Here is a 22,582-nt window from a genome sequence, read left to right on the forward strand (position 1 = left end):
TGCCATCAGTACTGGAGGAAACAATTTATTTATTTAATTTGTAGTAGAGGTTACCGATCACTTCAAGGTTAACCTTACTTTTATATACTTTTACTCATATTTTATACAGACAGAGATTCAGTAACGAACTTTTTGAGTTCGTTGGAAAGTAAAGAAAAAGAAATTGACAGAGATGAAAATTGATGGTTGGAAAATAGAGTAAATGTATTTGATTAGATTTCAATTTAACGTCCCTTTCAGCAGTGAGGTTATATGAGACGTGGACCTACAGCTTAATGTGGGATCCGAGCCACATGAGCTCCCGCCAGGAATCGAACCCGGGTCTCTCACGCCATGTAGTGGTTGTAGCGAGGTAAGACATTATAAACTGTTTCACCTTCTATAATACAGCCTTTCTTATTGAAAACAGTCATTGAAAATTCAGTCAAATGAATAACACGTCTTTCTTCAGTTTCTGTCAACATGTAAATTATTTAACCAAAGAAAATATACAAATTCTCCGTTGTTCTTCAAATACATTTCAACATTTGTTTTCAAAAGATGATACTGATTTATCTTATACAGGGTGTTTGGAAACAACCCCGACAACGTTTGGGAGGTGATTCCTGACACAAAGATAAGACAAGAAGTATAGACCAACCTGGGTGCACAAATCCTTTCTTTCGGAATTATATAGACTCCCAAAAACGTGGAAATATGAACTTTAAAGGTGCATAGCTCCAAAACTGTGGGACCTACCGTAGTTGAATCAAGGCTTCACTTAGCGTATTTCTTACTAACTCTTGTAAGATTCAGAACATTATAATTTGCGACATTCCTCGCTACGTAGAAAACGTAGGTAACATTTTTCTTTCTCTCCGTGCTTAAAAGGTAAAATTAGATTTTAAAAAAATATACACTGGTAGAATCGCATTTTAGAACAACCCGTAAACATCGCCCATTAGAACGAAATACGCACCACAGTGTGTGTGTTCAAGGAGTGATTTTAATTAAAATTCCAAGCATAGTGGCCACCGCAGAGGACACGTTAATCGTAGCCGCACCTTAAAGAGCATGCTACTAATAGAAGAAATGAAAATATAATCTTTCAGTTTAACGCTCCGCGATTATGCTCTTAGAAGAAATGGTGGAATGAGAATATGGGAGGATTAGGGAGTACCCCAAGAAAACCCACGATGTTCACCAGAAACTTACTTGGCAGGAAATCGAATCAGGGACCCCACACAACAGAAGTAAGCGCTCTACCACTGAGCCCTCCAATATAATAGAATGGAGATTTACTATGTTTATAATATGCATGCTGACAAATTTTCAATATGTACAAGTAAGAGTTTGAAAAAAATGTATAGGCGCCAATAGAATATGAACTATCAAAGCACTGAGAGCCAAATTTTAAAAATAAAGAAAAGCTATATTTGTAGCTATTATATGGTGACTTATTCTCAATCTGCGTGTGCTGTACTTTCAATTTGAATTGATGTAGTAGTTAGATTCCTAGCTTTTGAGATTTAATAATATAATAAAATAATCTTGCTGATACTAATAAAACACCTTGCTTTTGTTGTTCTGACGTAAGCAGCGCATTTTTGCATTGTTTGAAGCTTTGTATCTCTTTAACTAAGAAATATTTTACTGAGATTTTTGAGTTGATTTTGAGTTCAACGTTCCTTTCAGCAGCGAGGCTATATGAGACGGAACCTACTGATTAACGTGGAATCCAAACCACATGAGCTCCCGCCGGGAATCGAACCCGGGTCTCCCACGCCAAAGGCCTGTACGCTAGCCGCTTAGCCACGAAGGAGCTCCCAGAGATTTTTGATACCCCTTATACTGAAGACTAGTTTTACAAGATGGTCTCAATAAATTACAACTTTTGGTCAGAAAGGAAATGTCCATTGCGTACCAGACGATGGGCTACTTGCCCACTGAATTTCGTTCAGATCCGGCCAGTAGCTATTGAGAAATAAAGTACAACGTACACATACATACACCTGGAGTGAATCCATAAGCTTCTGTATGATTAAGCCGGAAGCTTTAATATATATCTATCTATCTATATATATATATATATGTATATATATATATATATCTCGATATATATATATATATATCTTATAAATAATTAGGTTTTCACAACACATTTCTTTTCTTTAAAGGCTTCTCAATTGGGTCTGTTGCTTGGGTTGAAATCAGCCAGAGACAATTCACAAAATTTAAAGAATTAGAATCACATTTTAAACTTAAGGTTTTCAGAGAGTCTCTCGATACCCTTTCTCCACCACCACTACCACAACAAAAATTATAAGGCTGACATTTTTATGGCTAAAAGTTGAAGATAGGAAACAATAAATAAACACCATAAACCAACATATCACTGACTATTCTATAACATCTAATATAGCATTGTACAATTCTCTTTCAGTAATTTGCCACTGAAGTGGAAAAGATAGTTCGTTGATTTGTAATACTGATATAAGCTTTTGTTATTAAGAAACCAGTTTTAATGTAGATCATCCAATATTAAGTCCCAGAAGTACTAGCAAATTTCAGACTATTTTTTTACGAATCTGAAAAAGAAATCAATTGAAAGGTGTGCATAATTAGTGAAAAAGACATCAGTGTCACCCACTACATATATTTGAATTCAAGTGACCAAGAGGAGTATATACTGCGAACTTAATTGAACTCTTGTATTGAAAGCAAAGTTACACACCATTTTCATACTTTTTCATGTTTTTTTTTTTTTAAAAAAAATGACATTACGTATCATTTTTATTTAAAAGATCTGCAACGCAAGGTTAATAGATTTCTTGTTGTGACGCATATGATACACTAGTTCTTGCATTGAATTAAAAAAATAATACAATGAAACGAAATCTTTAAGTTTTACGTCCCCCAGTTATGACGGCTAGGCTAACGGAGACGGATGATGATGAGAAGTGAATTAAATGGCGGAATGAAGAAAGTGGGAAAACCCCTAGAAAACACACGCACACGGTGTTGGTTCAGCACAAAGCTCACTTGGCGCGAACTGGGATTGAACCAAGGATCCCATGCTGGAGAGATGAACGCTTTACCACTGAGCAACCTTCCTCCCCCCAAAAAAAATGATGATGAAGGGAAAGGAAACAATCGAACGAAAATAAGAAAAACTTAGTTCATTGATATGTTGAATTGTGTTCTTACGATTCAATGCAAAACAGTTATTTTTCTCAACTTTCACAGGTCACTGAGTCAATACAGACCCTACAGACCAGTATACCCTCATGATTAAAGTGAGTGTTCTCGAGTTTAGTTTTCGGAAGAGTCGCATAATTTTGGTGTTAATCGCGAGGCAGTTTGCGAAGCTACCTGAATTAAGAGGTCTTGAGCCTTCTTATTTCAAGTGTGACCCTGATGGTGCTTCTGTTTTCATGTACTTCCCTCGAAAGAGGAGGGACACGTTGCTGTAGCCGAAATCCTTCAATAGGTGGATTTGGACAGGGTTGCCAGGTTGACGGGCTTCGCTATGCATTGTCTTGTTAAAGTAGCCTACAATATTTACTCGAAAAGACCAAACAACTGAATGACGAATTGGCAACACAGCCGAGGTCACATTCACTTCTTTCCCCACAGCAAAGGGAAGATTTCCTCCGTAAAAGGTGGCGGAGGTGGAGCCGAAGTATGTTTCACACATTTTCCGAGGACATACTTGAAATAGAAAGGCTGTAGCGAGAAATGACGATGGAAGCCGATGTGTTGTTCATATATTACGCAGTTAAAAACTTGAGCATTGTTGTTGTGAACTACACAATTGTTATGAGCTACAATGATCACATATCCGCCAACGAAGATTATGATTGCATGACTTGAGAAGTACAGTCTCCGAAAAAATATTTAACTTACGCACAGAATAACTATTATTATTATTCGAACATGTACATACTCAATATATTTACAACAAATCTCAACATTCTAACATAAAACAAATATTTGGAGATATTTCCATGTAATATCTTATCGGATAACAGCTTGAGGGAAAAAAAAGTAGAAATACAATACAATCTCTCATCGAATTAAAAAACAAAAATGCATAAGAAGAATTTACCACCGAAACCAAAAACAATGAACTAAAATCTAATAATTTCTCTCACATTGTTAAGTCTGTGATGACGTGTTTACACATACTTGACAACTGGATGTACTCACCGCTCCACACTAGGCTTGCAATGGATTCCTCCAGATATTTGGGAACCAGCATAATTCTTCCTCGAAAGGATAAAATTGAGACAAAATGTGGATAAAACATCAAGTTAGAATGAAGAAATTATCACAGTACACCCCAATAAAATATAATGAGTCAGATAAATGAACAGGTATGCTAAAATATAAAATGGCGGAAAAAAAATATTCCTTATTTCATAGATTCAAGGAAGGGATACATTCGAGAAAGGAATACATTCGAGGAAGGGATACATTCGAGGAAGGAATATATTCGGGGAAGAAATACATTCGAGGAAGGGATATATTCAAGGAATACATTGAGGAAGGATACACTGGAGGAAGGGATACATTCAAGGAAGGAATACGCTCGAGGAAGGAACACACTCGACGAAGGGATACATTCGAGGAAGGGATATATTCAAGGAATACGTTGAGGAAGGGATACATTCGAGGAAGGGATACATTTGAGGAAGAAATACATTCAAGGAATACATTGAGGAAGGGGTACATTCAAAGAAGGGATACATTCGAGGAAGGGATACATTCAAATAAATACATTCAAGGAAGGAATATATTAGAGGAATACATACAAAGAAATGAGGAAACTATTTCTGAATTGGAAAACACTTACTCAGAAAAAGAAAGGAATAATAATAATAATAAAAATACTTATAAGACTAAAATTTTACATAAATCAAAGTTCTAGACAGAAAAGAATAGTCTAAATCATTTTTCGTTAAAAACTTCAGATCTATCTCTCAATGCTGAACTGCAATAATATCAATGGTATTTTCAAAAGTAATGTCATTTTCAATAAATAACTTTAATAGTCACAGAGATATTTCACTAGTATTCCAGCCTCACTCGCTAATCCCCCCCCCAAAAAAAATAAATAAATAAATTCTAATTTCTTACCCATAAACAAATTTTTCTGACCCAGTATTTTGTGGTCCAACTATGGAGTCAGAAACACTGGTCTACGAAATATTTCTACTGCTCCTAAGTAACATAAATTATATACTAAGCACCGTTTTGATTGGAAATGAATTAATGTAATAAATAAGTGTGCCTCAACTTCTTGCAGGAGCATGCATTTTACATGCCAGGAAAATTATAGTACGAAATATGATCTTTTGGATCTAAACAATTTTCAGACATGACAGAATCAACCCTGTGATCCCATGTGCCAAAGACATGTAGCATTTGGAGAGAGCTAACTTTATCGTATGGTCCTATTAGAATAAACCAGTCGTCTTTTAACCGCACTTTATTCACACCTCTAACCGAGATTAAGCTAAAATTTTAAAACTTTTCGCATTTATTTTACTAGAAACGAAGTACTAAGCATACACAGAATTCGATTTAATCTCCTTCAAAGTACTGTCCTTGGCTAGAAATGCATTTATCCCAACGTTGAATCCATGACTGGAAGCATTTCTGGAAGGCTTCTTTTGGAAGGGCGTTCAGCTCCTCTGTCATGGCCCTCTTAATGTCAGGAATGATGTCAAAACGTTTTTCTTTAAGCACGGTTTTAATTTTTGGGAAGAGCCAGAAGTCGCGTGGTGCTATATCTGGAGGGCACAGCGAATGTAGATAGAGAGGATTATTTTTTCGGCCAAAAACTCGCGGATCAATACCAAGATGTTGCACAGCGCGTTTCCGTGGTGAAGAAGGAACTCATCTGCCTATTTAATCGGTGGTTAAAATGCTTTTCACAGACCCATACGAGATGTTTAGTTCTTTGAAAAACTCTCGAACAGTCATTAGCCTGTTTGAACAAATCATTTGTGCCACTTTTTGCACGTTTTCATCTGTTTTAGACGTTGACGGAGATCTCGATCATTGCTCATTTTCAACCGACCCCTTGCCACTTTTGAAATGAAATGAAATGAAACTAAGTTTTACGTCCCACGGTTAGTCGGCTAGACTAAAAGACAGTGGTGATGAGAAATGAATGAAATGGTGGAATGAAGAAAGTGGGAGGAAACAAGAGAACCCCGAGAAAAACCACGCACGCGGTGTTTGTCCACCACAAAGCTCACTTGGCGCGAGCTGGGACCGAACCAAGGACCCCATGCACCACCTTGCCACTTTTGAATCGCTCATACCATTTTGTAAACAGTCTTCAATGCCATGCTTCATCGCCATACACTGATTTTAACATTTCGTGAGCTTCTTTGACACTTTGTTGCAGCTTAGACCAAAACTTATGTTGGCGCGCAACACACTCTTAACACGTCCTCATTCTTTTGCCTCTGGAAGCCAACATGTCACAATTCGTTCAAACTCGATACTGACTGTACCAAAAGTTCAGGCTACCGGGTTTACTAATTGAAATGGATACAACATCGATAGATAAAACTGTACAACTACATTCACCGCACTTTTTGATCACCCTTCACAAAGAATTCTAACCATACTAAGTCCCAAGTCACTTGCTTTAGCATTACTGCAAAACTTTAATAAAACATGAGCCTGTTTCAAGTAAGATGAAGGCAGTTTGACAATAAGTTGGTAGATCTCTTAAAAACACTAATTTTTATACAATTTTTAAACTTTGAAAAATCCTATCAATCTATCTGAAATTTTTATGTACATATATATATTAAAATTAAAGTTCTTACAAATCTTTGAATTGGACGAGGGATCTTGCTTGGCTCACTGATATTAATATATCTCTTGTGCGAACGTTCTACTGCTCCCCTTCCGGGCATATTCTAAGGGAAGAAAGAGAGAAGTCAATTAGAACACGAAAGATTTCCCATATATTTTACATACATACAAACTAAAGATATTCCTGTATAGATATTATACATAATTCATATGGACATGCAAGTGCAACCAACAACTTATATAATCTGCAGTCAGGAAATTTAAAATATGCTCTCTCAGATTCGGTAAATTATACTAGTTAGAATAATAATAATAATAATAATAATAATAATAATAATAATAATAAGAAGAAGAAGAAGAAGAAGAAGAAGAAGAATAGAAAGAAAAACAACAATATTAACTCATATATGCACAGTGGATTTTTTCTTTTTTAATTTCTAAGTTTTATATTTGATAATATTTCTACGAGGGGCACTCAAGAAGTTCCCCGAATGCTGTTGTAGTTTTGGCATTTGTGAAGCAATCACAATGAATCTTGTACAGTCCGCAGCAAAAAAACTGCAACATGAGCATGTAAGTTTATTGTGAAACTACGCCTAACAGCCCAGGGAATCAACATAACGTCTAAGTGGCACGAATCACACCAGGAGAAACCTAGGCGTCCTCCCCTGCACACTTATTTTGGAGAAAAAGACTTCGTCGTTTCACAATAAACTTATATGCTCATGTTGCAGGATTTTTGCTGCGGACTGTACAGTATTTACGAATATGACAAGTGTGAATAGATCATAACAGTCAGTATTTACGAGTAGTGTACCTAAACCGAGGAGTATGTGGTGATGAGTTGATGTATTATCGCAGGTTCGAGCAACGAGCGAGTTTTATACAAATTGGGGGAATCTGCTTAAGATACATACTTTGGTAGCTTTAAAGTCAGTTTACGGTGGCAATGCTTTAAGGAAAACAGCACTGCTACTCGTTTCGCCAACAGGGGGCGCGGTGGCTCAGTGGTAGAGCGTTCACCTCTGGTGCTTGGGGTCCCGGGTTCGATCCCAGCCCCCGCCAAGTGAACTTTGTGGTGGACAAACACCGCGCTCGTGGGTTTTCTCGGGGTTCTCCCGTTTCCTCCCACTTTCTTCATTCCACCATTTCACTCATCTCTCATCATCACCGTCTCCTTTAGCCTAACCGGCATAACCGTGGGACGTAAAACTTAAAGATTCCATTTCATTTCGTTTCGTTTCGCCATCGTGGAAGAGATCAAAAACAACGCGACGGCTGAACTTCTGAAGATACCAAAAGAGGCCTTACGTCTGTGTTTCCGGCAATAGCAGGAGCGATGGAGGAAGTTTGTGTATTCCGAATGTGTCTACTTTAAAGGCAATTAAAGGTCTTTAGTAAATGTACTTATATTGTGGTAATAAAGAGCTACAATAGAATTCCGCGAACTTTTTGACTGCCCCTCGTATATAATGAAATAAAGCTTGCTTCAGTATATGATTATGTTACCGCCTAAGTTATGATTTTGTTGTTAACAGAAAATTCAATCTTTGTGCAATACACATACAGGTTTAAAACGAAGTATTTCAACATCTACAGTGTTTTATTTTCTGACTTTCGAGTTCCAAATTATTCTATGAATATGTATCGAAAATTTATGGCGGTTACCGTATGCGCCTTTGGCGCCGGAGACCCGGCTTCAATTCCCAGAGGGAGTTCAAATGGTTCGGATTCCACGTTAATCACTAGGTCCACGTCTCATATAGCCTCGCTGCTGAACGGGACGTTAAACTCAAAAGTCCTAGTTCCGAAAATCTTATGCAACATTTATGTTCTTCTTCGAGATATTAAAGCGAAAATTGTAAGAAATTTCGTAAAGCGGCTGTTTGCAATCGATTGAGCGTGTGTCCTAACAATAGGTTCCATCTACTGCATTAACTCTCTAGTCACTGGATAGATGATTATGCAATGCCAAATTCTTCGTTATTATTTCTGTAATATTTGTACCTCATACCAGAATTTAAAGAATTACTTCAAACTGAAATACCAGTAGAGGGCCCTAAAACCGAGAGTATTACAGGCTTTATTGCCACTCTTAATCTGACTTTCTTCTTACAGAACTCTGAAGCCGCCACTGATCGTACATAAAGCGAAAAATAGTGAAGATATTAAAAAAAAAAAAAATAACAATACTATATGGCAGAGAAGTGGACAAATGGGTAAAGGACTAGTGCTTATCACACAAAGATAGGAGGTAAGATATTGGATCATCCTAACTTCTAGTACGGCGAGTGAAAAGCAGTATTAATTAAAACATTAAATAATAATAATAATAATAATAATTATAATTATAATAATACTTATGCAAAAAAAAAAAAGTTCAAAAACATTTCTAACCAATGTAATTACAATGATTGGTCAAATGAAATAGTGATGAACACTCTAGAACAGTTCCTAAGCAGGATGTGGATTACCCGAGCGCACTGTTAGCAACAACCAGTGGAAAATCATGTTGGGGTATGTCTCTCAACACACAGGCACAAGGCAAGAAAAAAAAAATAAATCTGGCGTCAAATGAGCTGTCATCCAACGATACTCTGCCAGCTGTGTCAGAACTCGTTTAGGGCATGGCAGTTACATTCATCGGAGGATGGATTGACGTTCATGGGGAAGATTGTACGTCACAGACAAACGTGTCTCAGAAAATTTTTGATTTCCTACAACAATCTCACTTTGGAAAAAATGGAATCTTCAAATTAACTTTTCATTAATGAAGAGGGATGATTACTGAAAGTGAATTATTATGGAGTAAGTGATGTAATGAAAAAAAAGTATAAGGACACCAGAGAACATTGAAGGAAACCCACAGACACAACATCGTTCACCACGAACTCATATCGCCTGAAATTGAATTACAGCCTAGAACTCTACTATTGAGCTAACGTGTCCTCAGCAACGCTGGAACATTCGTCCTAGAGCCAAGACCAGTCAACGAGCGACTTTCATTTGTCTCTTCTCAAGAAATACATAAAGGGTAGAAGTTTTAGATCGTATGCCGAATGTCGGACGTGTGTGAAGAACTGGTGCTTTATGGCCCAATGTCTTCCTTCACCAGGGCATCTCCCGGCAGTCTCCGAGCAGAATGTGGATCACTCTAGTGCACTGCTAGGAATCCAGAGCTAAATAAACTCATGATCTCTGCAGTCAGTTAAATAAGATCGAGCACACATAGTTACCCACGAACACAGAAATCACAGATTTAATACTTGAATACATCAGAAGCAGTATGGACTCCAGAAACACCCTCGGATAATGCTTACTTATGCTGACTAAGAAACCAATCTTACGTAGCTGAAGGATTCTGCTTGGGACAGAAGTGTAATTCCTACTTTCAGCAGTACGGCACGTAATGCCAACTGGTACTATTCCATCTTTCTATTTGACCAATCAATGCAGTTTATATTTAGTTCAGAAAGGTTTATTAACAACTAGTCATTTTACCTTCTTTGTGACACAGCGGATCTTCTCTTTACCTCCATAACGAATCAATTCTGAAAGAAAGAAAGAGAGAGAGAAAAAAAATAGTGAAGTCTTTTGAATTTGTATTACTGATTTCTTATTTTCTACTTCAGTGTCTTGTCTTTCTTACGGAAAATTTCAGAAGTTCTATTACAAGCCAGTCATCTTTTAAAAATAAATTTCCGCTTCTACTGTAGCTAACATTTTTCTCCAATAACTCTGCTTTCTATGTATCTATCTATATTGGTGGAAACGCATTTTAAAAACATCCAATAGGAATTCACGGATCTGGCTCAAAGTTAGTACACAAAAACAACATAATGGAAGATATTGTCCGTTCACTCTAGGATGGAGGATTGTTTACAAACAACAATTGTAGTGCGAGCGTCAAAACTTTGCTTCTCAAATTACATGGTTAATTCATGGTTGCCAGGCACATAAATCGTCAAACTGAATGTACCTACTTCTGCACTACCATGGATAAATTATTATTACTACATAAATTTTTATTTTTGAGATGACTGAAACATTAATGTTATGACACATCAATTTAATTATGATGTAATTCAATCTTACATATAATGCTCACTCAATTTTGTACAAGTGTTCTTGTTCGAAACTGTGAGAAAGCCATGTACGCCTGGCAACTTTGAGGTTGCAGTTTGTGTTGTAAATAATAAACAGAGAGAGCAAAAGACCGTTAGGTTCCCTGGACAGCATTGTTTTCATGATAAGGCGACAGAAACGTATTGTACTGATTGTAAACAAGGGCTGGGAATTTCGATGCGAGTGTAGGTGGAAATATTCTCGCCACATATTGCCTGTTGGTGAAGGTTTGCAATGTTGCAAACTGCCAAAGTTAGAATTTCATACTAATTGAATGAGCTTTGAGAAGGAGGATTAGGATGCAATAATTATAACGACTAACAACCATGGACTTAAAGTACTAGGAAATAAAGCATACTGCTGTAAGAAGAATAGAATACACATTGAATTACGGGTTGAAAGTACAATATAAAGCAAATTTTAACATGTAAACATTTTTAAGCAATACAGATTTGTCCTCACTGTCTTGGTGCCCTTATCAGACTCTCCAACAAAAAACGTAATAAAACAGATCGAGCGTGGAAACGAACTGCGAACGTTGGCTGCGGCTAGTCAGGAAGATTAAGGTTTTCCTCAGTCCCACGAGGTGAATGCCTAGACGGAAGTTTCTGTAAGGCCAGAGCATCTAATTTGCGCAGCCTTGTTCCTCTTACGCGCAACACAAGTATATATTCTCAGGATAAACCAAGCACATAACCACCGGAATATGCGATATGTTCACAATATTCCTGATATGCGCAGTATCCTCTTAGCAATTGCTAAGAATATCGCTATATCAGCTCTTTATATATATTTTAGCATATTCTTTTCAATATGTTATATTCTTTTCAATATGTTTAGCATATTTTTCAGTTTTTTCCACGGATATTCTTTTTAGTACATTCGCATATTCTTTTCAATATAATATGGCCTCGCGTAGCGTAGTCGCTAATGCTCTCGCCTTCGGTGCGAGCGGCCACGGGTTCAATTCCCGGTGGGGTCACTCGGTCAAAAAGTGTAACACGCTTTTTCAGGCCAGCCACCCTGCATGAGGTTTTCCTGGGTTTTCCTCATACACAACAGGTAAATGCCGGGGTGATACCTAACTTATAGGTCCCAGATCGCTTCCTTCCTTCCCCAATCCTTTCTTCCTTCCCTTTCCCCGGATTGTGTGCTCGCCGAGGGACGTCATCCCTCAAATCGTGAAGGGCTAAATGGCCTTAGATGCCGAAAGCCCAGAAATCTAAATCCTAAATCTTTTCAATATATTGTAAAAAAAAAAGAATATATTGATATACTAAAAGGAATATGCGTGGAAAAACTTAAAAACATACATAAAGAACACACTGAAAAGAATATATATAAAAAGCGGAAACAGCGATATTCCTAGCAATTGTCGAGAAGATACTACGCAAATCTGGGAATATACTGAACATATTCGCATATGCTGTGCTATTTGGCTTTAAGTACAAAAAATACCAAGGAAATACTATATGTACTGTAGGTTATTATATATATATATATATACACGTGTGTGTGTGTGTGAAATTTCACTGTTTCACAACCTTATGAAGTAGGATGTTTTGTTTAAAGTAACTTCCAAGGAACACTTTCCGAATAAATATTACAGATGCACATACATCAAACAAACATTATTTTTTTTACACAAATATAGATACTCAATATAATTATACTTCAAAGAGACAAGAAGCCATTTCTTGTTCACACATATACATAGCTAATATAGGCCTAGTCTATACACGTATACTTCAGAACACCTAAACACAATTATACTTACTTCTGCACACAAAGTCTATAGGCGTACTTCTGACAGTGAGCCACGAAGTATTTTAGCACACAAAATATATACAGTTAATATAGTCTATATGCTTCAGAGTCATTAAACATATACACATTTATTTTATACACAAATGCACAAAGTTAATATTTACAATACAGAGACACGAAATACCTACATGTTTATATACAAACATCACAACCTCACTAGTGCTAAAGTTGATTAGTTAGTACCACTGTTGCCATTGCGATAAGGGGAATGGAGGGGAAGGACTGCTAAAATTCGCTAGCCAGCTTTTGTGTCAAAACACAGCGCCAAGCTACAGCAAACAGAACAATACACATCGTAACATAAACAGGTTTTCTAGCAAATAGCTACCCCCTCCCCCCCCCCAAAAAAAGCAATGTTTGTCTGAGGTACGGTATAACACTTTGTGCAGATTTTGGTGTAGCTGGGTAATGATTATTATTGGAGTTCGACGGGCGGTCAAGCGCTGTCCTGCCATGTCCCACACATGCTGAGCCAGGGACCCAGAAGGATAAAAATTCGGCCAAGTGACATCAGCACTACTTACGTCATTTAACGTGAAAAATATGTTTTTTTATGATCTATATCTAGATACATTATATGCTTGGACTTTATGATTCAGCTTTCCCAAGATTGCTTTATATTTGCTGTAGAGACATCATTAATCATATTCATTGCTCAGAACAAAAACCTACTCTGTCACGTTCCAATATATATATCGGGTGTAGCAAAATAAGTGTTACAACTCTTGGGAGGTGACTCCTGCCACTGAGACAACAAAACAAGTTCTCTTGAACTTTCGGCTATCGGACATAGTTTCGGATCTACAACGTGCCGAAAGCGTGGGAAAATGACTTTCGGACTCCAATAGTTCGGAAACTATCCAACGTAAAGAGGGCGGGTAAAAAATTCACTGAAGAAGTCATACCTGCTCTATTGAATTTTACATGTTTCGTAATCCTACCATGCACGCGCAAGGAATTCCCCAAAGGAACGTAAGGAGTCCCTCATAATCTGTCAATGAAAATTGGTCTAAATGGATATGAATTGATAGGGTTTCTATCAGGTAACAACAATTCGCTTGTATTAAGTCGATATCTGGAACAAATACAAAATGGCGGACACCTTCATGCCCGTTGTGTGTGGTTGCATAAGCGCAGGTACGGATGCTGACCAAGAGTGACGCTCTGAGTATTAAGTGTAGCGAATTTGTAGTCAAATGCTCTAGAAAGACATCTGGAGTGTCGGTAGAGCACAACACATGAAGCAGGGTGATTCACATGTGTGGAAACAATTAACGAAAAAGACCCAAAAATACACTCATACTCAGTAAACGTGAGTTGAAAACGTCGAAAATGTAAGGAATAGCATCAAGAACATGAAAGCCATTGCCAATTCACCAATATTCCCTCAATCCGATGCAATATGATGTGCATGGTTGCATACCAATAAGGATGCAGTAACTGATGCCAAGTTGAAATTGTGCAAGGGGACTCACTAAGAAACTGGGTAAACTAAATGAATGTCACATGATCGATGTTGAAATGTGGCCAATGTGTGTGTTCATATCAACATGTAGCTAATGGACAAATGTCAACATGTCCCACTACTGCTGGGACACCGTCTCAGGTGCGAAAATAGGAAAATAACTACTCGGGTCTTGAATCTGAGGCCGTGGGCTACCAGTAGGATTGGAAACTGCGACTACGCGAGCGAAAGCGAGCGCTCTAGCCCTGAGACTTCGAGGGAGCCTCACTTTCTCTGTATTTATTTCTTTGAGGAGTACCCGATTTGATTGGCAAGTGCTCTTGTACATCCTCCCGACAAGCTTGTGTGTTTCATTTTGTTACTCCTACTGCACACTTGTAAACAATTAGAGCTTTAAGACGTTTATTCCTATTTCTCATATCGTTTAATTTTCCATATATGTGTGTTCCAACAGTAGTGTTACATGAACCAAATTAGTTCATTTTCATCTTTGCCTTGGCATGTGCACTGTGTAAGATACGAATTTCTGGAGGTATTTTCCTATATTTCGAGAACGTATTATGTCCCAAAAGACGTGGGACATGATACAAGTTTGTTAGTTTCACGCTCTATCAGAATTTGAACCATAGATTAAGATATTTCTTTTTATATGTGTCGACGGTGGGACAATGTCCCAAATAAAGAGGGACATTGATACAATCGTATTCTAGTTACGTTCTACCAAAAAGTCCACCAGGTGTAATACAGAATGTACAACGTTATTTTCCTAGTTTTCGCACGTGGGACATGTTGACATTTGTCCATTAGCTACATGTCGATATCAACACACACATTGGCCACATTTCAATATCGATCATGCGATCCACTAGTGACATTTATTTAGTTTACCCAGTTTCTTTGTGAGTCCCCTTGCACAATTTCAACTTGGCGTCAGTTGTTGCATCCTTATTGGTATGCAACCATGCACATCATATTGCATCCGATTGATGGAATATTATTGGTGAATTGGCAATGGCTTTCATGTTCTTGACTCTAATCCTTACATTTTCGACGCTTTGAACTCACGTTTACTAAGTATAAGTGCATTTCTGGTAATTTTTCCTTATGTGTTTCCACACATGTGAATCATCCTGCTTCATGTGTTGTGCTCTACCGACACTCCAGATGTCTTTCTAGAGCATTTGACTACAAATTCGCTACACTTAATATTCAAAACATCACTGTTGGCCAGCATCCGTACCTGCGTTTATGCAACCACACACAACGGGCATGAAGGTGTCCGCCATTTTGTATTTGTACTAGATGTCGACTTAATACAAACGAATTATTGTTACCTGGTAGAAACCCTATCAATTCATATCCATTTAGACCAATTTTCATTTGACAGATTATGAGGGACTCCCTACGTTCCTTTGGGGAATTCCTTGCGCGTGCATGGTAGGATTGTGAAACATGTAAAATTCAATACAGCAGGTATGACTTCTTCAGTGAATTTTTTACCCGCCCTCTTTACGTTGGATAGTTTCCGAACTATTGGCGTCCGAAAGTCATTTTCCCACGCTTTCGGCACGTTGTAGATCCGAAACTATGTCCGATAGCCGATAGTTGAAGAGAACTTTTTTTCTTGTCTCAGTAGCAGGAGTCACCTCCCAAGAGTTGTAACACTGATTTTGCATATAAAGATTCCTTATGATATCGATGTACGTAGACTTACATTTGTCATGGAAAATATGGCCTACCTACAAAAATGGCAAATTTTAAGTTCTACAAGATAAATAGTAAAATTAAACCGCAACTAGGCTTATTATTATTTTGACAATGAATGTTGAATTTGTTCTAAAATCTGTTTCATAAACGCTGATAGCGAGTATACACGTTACTTTGGTGTGCATTTGCTGTTCCCAACTACTATACTAGTATTGTCAAATATAACTCTCTAGAAAGAGGTTCGCAGGATGATGTTCTTTTCATATTATTTTCTAACATCATATGTTTTTCTAGTATTAAAAAATGAAATTTTTGAGTTTTACGTCCCACGGTTATGCCGGTTAGGCTAAAGGAGACGGTGATGATGAGTAATGAATGAAATGGTGGAATGAAAGAAGTGGGAGGAAACGGGAGAACCCCGAGAAAACCCACGCACACGGTGTTTGTCCACCACAAAGTTCACTTGGCGGGAGCAGGGTTTGAACCCGAGACCCCTAGCACCAGAGGTGAACGCTCTACCACTGAGCCACCGCGGCCCCCCTTCTAGTATTAAAAAGAGCTATGTACATTAGTATGTGTGTGGTCTTACAAACATCATTATTAAATTTATGCAAATATATATCTGATGGTGAACTAAAATTTTTCAATACGTTGCTGCACTATAAGAGAGGCGGAGAAAAATTCGTCCGTCGTTGGTTAGAGCAAAACTTCATTTTCACCATACAAATCACCACAAGACTAATCAACACAGGTAATTTTCATTAGTGTCAAAGTCTGTTTCTTCCTCACTTGAAAATGCATTTTTGGTGTACAATCTTCACAAGGAAATGGAAATTGACTTCAACACAGTATAATGCTTTCCCATCATTTGAATCGTCTCTGCATATTATGTACGTTCTATACCCTGGACGTGTACTTTTTCCGTTCTTACAAGAATTTTGTCAAGTTCGTCAATGGCACAATCACACATTTTCCAGGAAACTAACACCTGGCACCGTGACAAGTTCTTGAATCTCCAATCGTTTATGCTGTATCAGTTATGTATTCTCCCGTTCCGCAACATGGTTTGATTTGCTTTCTACAAAGCAGGATACCTGGATATCGAACCCGAAGCATTCCAGACACCCATTCAGTAATGCTTCGACTCCCTTACCACTGAATTGCGTTATCATTGCAAGTCGATGATCATTGCAAGATATCCACATTGTAAAACTGCTTTTGTTTGCATTATTCGATTTTTCTACTCTCCATATCAACTGTGTGGCTTGAACATGTCATTTGAACTGTTACCCCACCTTCACAAATACATAAGAAAGACGGAAGAAACGCATTGTTTCTTGCGTTTGCCATAGACCCCCATGTTACCTTTGAAGTCCCATCACTCTCTCCCTATTGGCGAACTGTAGCTAATAAGTTGGTAATTAACTAACAATATGATGCTCTTTAAGGATATATAACTTGTACTGCGCAACTCGAGTCTGATATCGTACCCTCTGCTTGTTAGCATTTCAATTCATATGCCATTCAAGTTTGTGAATTACATGCAAATAACTGCAATACTACTAATAGTCTAATTATCACAATTAAGCTACATGATTCATATAGAACAGTGATCGCCAAACTGTCGGTCGCGAGCTACTAGTAGCTCGCGGGGGCATTTCTGGTACATCGCGTTAACGCTCCGATTGGCTAACCTTGATTCGTCCACTGAGCTGACGCTAACGATTGGAGGCGCTGACGACAACAACTGCTTGTTTCTCCCGTGCAACTGCCATTATCAGCCTCATCTCACAGTTGACTGTGTATGCTTGGCTTGTGCACATTGTTTTTCGTGTGTATATTAGACATTTGCTAACTTGGATAGTTATGCACTTTGTTTTTCGTGTGTATATTAGATATTTGCTAAATTGGATAGTTTGATTTCATATTTACTAGAAATGTAAGTTTATAGGAAATAAATAAATATAAGATTTGTTTTAAATGATAGTTTTTTTTTTTTTTTTTTTTTTGATTGGTAGCTCACAAAACGGTACGGTAGCTCAGAAGCTCCAAAAGTTTGGCGACCACTGATATAGAGAATCTTAGTTAATAATCTCAATTAGTAAATTGATTAATAATCTGGAGCCAAACTAGTTTTGTTTTCTTAAGAAAATCTTGCCTAGGTCCTGTCAATACATCATTAACCAATTAACCAATACGTCAATAAACCCGTATACGTCTATACTTCATGACTTACGTCTTCCATGTTGGAGTGGCCGATGCATTTCCAGATCACTTTTGCTCGACACACCCGATCCAGATGTGCCGCGAGAAGTCAAACGTGAGGCTGTACTTGGACTATGGCTTCTGAATGAAGTCCTCCTTGTTTTTGCTGCTGGCCCCATTATACCTATGAATTATAAAATGAAAGACATAATAAGACGAATTTGTGAATTTTACAATTTCTTCTCAGTGCAGGACCTGTTCTTCTAAAGTTTGACACCCAAACTTGAATAGTTTTTCTATCCGAAACAGAATTATATCGGCCAAATCCGAACCGAATGAGAAATGCCTGCTGAGTATTAATCACAGATCTACCATTACGAATATACTTCTCCACAACAAACGCATGATGCCATTGAGACTACTGAAAATGGAATATGCCACTATCAATCGATACCGCCACCGTATCCGCATCACAACTCGCATAGCACCCTCTCCAAATACGGGAGGACTCTTTGCCGGACCCTGTATTTCGCGATGTTTAAGAGGAATGAGCTTAACCTCCTACGTAAGATATTTTCTTTAGTCGAGGTGAAAGCAGAGAAGATTAAAAACCGAATGGGTTTATATTGAGCCATGATAAATTAGTTGGGAACAGAAACACTGGGAACGAAGTTGGGTGATCACGATCCTCCTTTTTATTTTATATATTTATTTTGGACCATAATATGATTTTTTCATGAAAATTCAATAACACTATATATCGTATGAGTTCAACTGAACTCATCCAATCGGAATCAAACTTGCCTTTGGTGGTCGATTATGAACTGTTATAAAAGAGCCAAACATTATGTTATCCAGACTTTCGGTTTCCGAGTAATAGGCAGTCAAATTTTGATTCATATTTTCGAAAACAAGAATTATACGAGCTCGTACAACGAACTTATCCGATCAGGATCAAACTTAGCATGCGATATACCCTGAACTCCTATTTAAGTGAATAAAATATTATGTTGGGCAAGCTTCTGCTTTCGTGTTATGGGAGGGTGAAATTTTGGGTCACATTCTCGAAGAAAAAGAACATGAACCGAACTCATCTGAAGTACATTGGACAGGTTCTTTATCTGTGACGTTGCCACATAGTGTAATTCGCGTCTCCAGATAAGGACCAAAAAGGTACACAATTATAGATATAGATATATATATATATATATATATATATATATATATTTTTTTTTTGCTTTGTTTTGACTTTATGTATATAGAGTGACTGGTAATTCGACCTTTTCCTTGAAATGGGTCATTCTACAGCTAATTGGGAACAAATTTGTCCCTATGAACCGGGTTGTCAAACATCAGTGGTTTCGAAGTAATTTGCAGAGCTATGCTTTCTTTGAGATTTGCCAACTTACAACCAAAAACTGCAAATTTTGAACAAACTACTCTTACTCTGACCACTAAAATTATATTTTTCTAAGAGCTGACAAATGAAGTACAACTGAAAAAAAAGTCACAAATCCTAAATCGTGTTATTTTCTAAAAACTTCTTTACACCAAAACGAAAAACTTAAAAAGACGTTAAGACACTTCACGTAAAACTTACTAAAATAACTACTTAATTTCATAAGCTTTCCACAAAGGTATAAATGTTGTTAAGTTTCGAAAAAGTTACACAAAAAAAGACACAATGCGCTGTAGTATTAATTTGGATTTGATTCGTAACTTGAACATGGGAAAGTTGCCAGTATAAAGAAATAAATGAGGAAAAGGTTGCAAAGTAATCAAGTTTGATGAAACAAATCAAAAATAAACTTAAAAATTACAAATTATTTTCGAATTCCCCCTTTGATTGCCCATGGAAACACGCAGCCTACGACGTAATAAAGTCACTATCATTCGCGATGAGAGCGTATCTTTATGCTCTAGGCGACTGCCAAGATCCTCTCTCTTGCAACTCTTTTACGGTTGCTACTGGTGTACTGTAACAGATTCTTCATGTGACCCCCAATTTTGAAGTCTCGTGAAGTTGAATCCAGATTTCGCGCCACTCATCGGTATTGAACCACCACCTCCACAAATGTTCGAATACACGAAAACAATTACGCGCAAGGCATAGTAGTTCTTTTTACAAGAATACTGCATTTGTCAAGTATTTGAAAAATGTCGCAGCATATTAGGATATAAAAGATATGCTTTTGTTTCTCTGTTTGTTTCTAAGAAAGAAAATTGCCATGCTATTGGAACAAGTGACGATAGCCACAAGAAGAGACTTGGTTTACCAGCATGATGGCTGCCCAGTCCACTTTTACCGAGAAGTATAACAGTGGATGGACAATAATTATCTACTCAGATGGATCGGTCGATTTGATTTGTGAGTTCAGCGTCCTGCTCAGCAGCAAGGCTATATGAGACGCAGACCTACAGTTTTAAATTGAATCCGAACCAAATGAGCTCCCACGGGAAATCAAACCCGGGTCTCCCACGCCAAAGGCATGTACGCTAACCGCTTAGGCACGAGGGAGCTCATGGCTCGGTCGAGGTCACACAAAATATGTCGCATACCGCACACCGGTAGTATCCGTAAAAGAGTTGGGAGATGTGAACTTGGCATCCGCCTAGCACGTAAAAGACACGCCTTCAATGCCAATGACAGTGACTGAAGTACGTCGCAGGCTGCGTGCTTGAATACCCAATCAAGGAATGCAATTCGAACGTTTTATAATTTGTAAATATATTATCGAATTGTTTCATTAAACCTCATAACATTTTAACTTTTTCCCCGCTTCCTTCTTCACAATGACAACTTTCTCAAAAAGCTCAAGTGAATTTAAGAATCTAATTAGTTCTACAGTGCGCTGTGTATTGTTTTCTTGTCTAACTCTTTCGAATCTTGGTAACATTTGTACCTTTGTGGAAAGCTTACGAAATGAGGTAATCATTTTAGCAATATGTACATTTTTTTTTTAAGTAAGTTATTCACTTTGATTTAAAGGAGTTCTTTGAAAAGGTATAATACAATTTTCGATTCGTGACATGAAACTTATATATGAACCAACGAGAAACTGACAGAGGAAATTGCAATTGGAAGGGAAGTTCGACGAAGATGCTGCCTCTCGCCAACACTATTTAATGTCTATCTAGAAGAGATAGTGAAAAAGAGTTTACATGATGAAGATGGCATTTCGGTAGGAGGTAGAATGATTAGCTGTATAAGATTTGCAAACGATATGGCGCTTGTTGCAGAATCTAAACAGAAAATCAATAGGGTGTTAGAAAACTTGAGGAAGGGCTTTGAAGATTATAGGATGAAAATGTTAGAAAGACAAAAGTCATGGTGATTGGAACGAAGCTGTTTCTGACAAATATAAAAGTGGGAAGACAGAAAATAAAACAAGTGAATAGTTTTCGATATCTGGCTAGTATTCTCAGTAATGACATGAAGTGCGAAAGTGAAATAAAAGCAAGGATAGGAATGGCGAAAGAAGCCTTAAAGAGGAAGAAAAGGCCTTGAATAAAGAGTTGAGAAAAAGACTTATAAAATGATTCGTGTGTTGTGTTGTATGGGACGGAAATATGGACATTACGCAAAAGTGATGAAAAACGACTGGAAGCCTTCGAAATGTGGGTGTGGAGAAGAATGGAAAGAATTGGTTGAGTCGAGCGGAAAACGAATGAGAGGGTGTTAGAAATAGTAGTGGAGGGGGAAAGAACAGTTTTAGACATTATGGAGAGGAGGAAGAGAAACTGGTTGGGACATTGCCTGAGAAGAAATTGTATCATGAGGGACGTGCTCGAGGAAATGAAATGAAATCTTAAGTTTTACGTCCCACAGTTATGCCGGTTAGGCTAAAGGAGACGGTGATGAGAAATGAATGAAATGTTGGAATGAAGAAAGTGGGAGGAAACGGGAGAACCCCGAGAAAACCCACGAGCACGGGACGTGCTCGAGAGTATGCTGGCAGGAAAGAGAGAGGGCGAACGAGGCTAGAATTAATGGACGATATAAAAACAAAGATCACACGGGAAGACGAAGAGGTTTGTGGAAGACCGTGGAGCACGGAAGCTTCTCAGCTGCGGCAAGTGACCTGTCAATAAAGGCAGAATAACTATGATCAGGGTTGTTGGGATTTTCCCCAGTCCAAAATTCCCCAATGGGTTTTATTGGGTAAAACCCACATAAAAACCAAAAAAAGCCCACTTCAAAAAATACATTTCAAAACTTGGAATGAAATATTAATCGTAATATGATTATAATTACTTTCTTTTAATCGTACTTCTCAGTGTATGCCTAGATTCAAAATTGGCATAATGTATGTATTTACAACCAGAACAGAAGAGAACACCATTGAAAACAACAAAGGTTTGGGAATCATTCATAATGGATTTTATTTGCGGTCGATCAAATTCACTGTAATACTGTTCAACTGTAATCTATTATAT

General features: G+C 37.7%; 1 protein-coding gene across 3 annotated transcripts in view; it reads right to left on the reverse strand.

Moving 5' to 3' along the window:
- The window catches only part of LOC145674442 (uncharacterized), a 71,198-nt gene that overhangs the window by 32,006 nt on the left and 16,610 nt on the right, over positions 1-22,582 (reverse strand). For all 3 annotated transcript variants that reach the window (XM_081744507.1, XM_081744506.1, XM_081744505.1), the window contains 3 exons: positions 18,177-18,329; positions 10,318-10,367; positions 6,828-6,920 (listed from right to left, as the gene is read on the reverse strand). In XM_081744507.1, coding sequence (XP_081600633.1) covers positions 6,828-6,920; positions 10,318-10,367; positions 18,177-18,329 — 296 coding nt within the window. The remainder of the gene's footprint in view (positions 1-6,827; positions 6,921-10,317; positions 10,368-18,176; positions 18,330-22,582) is intronic.

Source organism: Thermobia domestica, chromosome 17 (genome assembly GCF_964235325.1).
Source record: "Thermobia domestica chromosome 17, izTheDome1.hap1.1, whole genome shotgun sequence".
In the NCBI taxonomy this organism is placed as follows: domain Eukaryota; kingdom Metazoa; phylum Arthropoda; class Insecta; order Zygentoma; family Lepismatidae; genus Thermobia; species Thermobia domestica.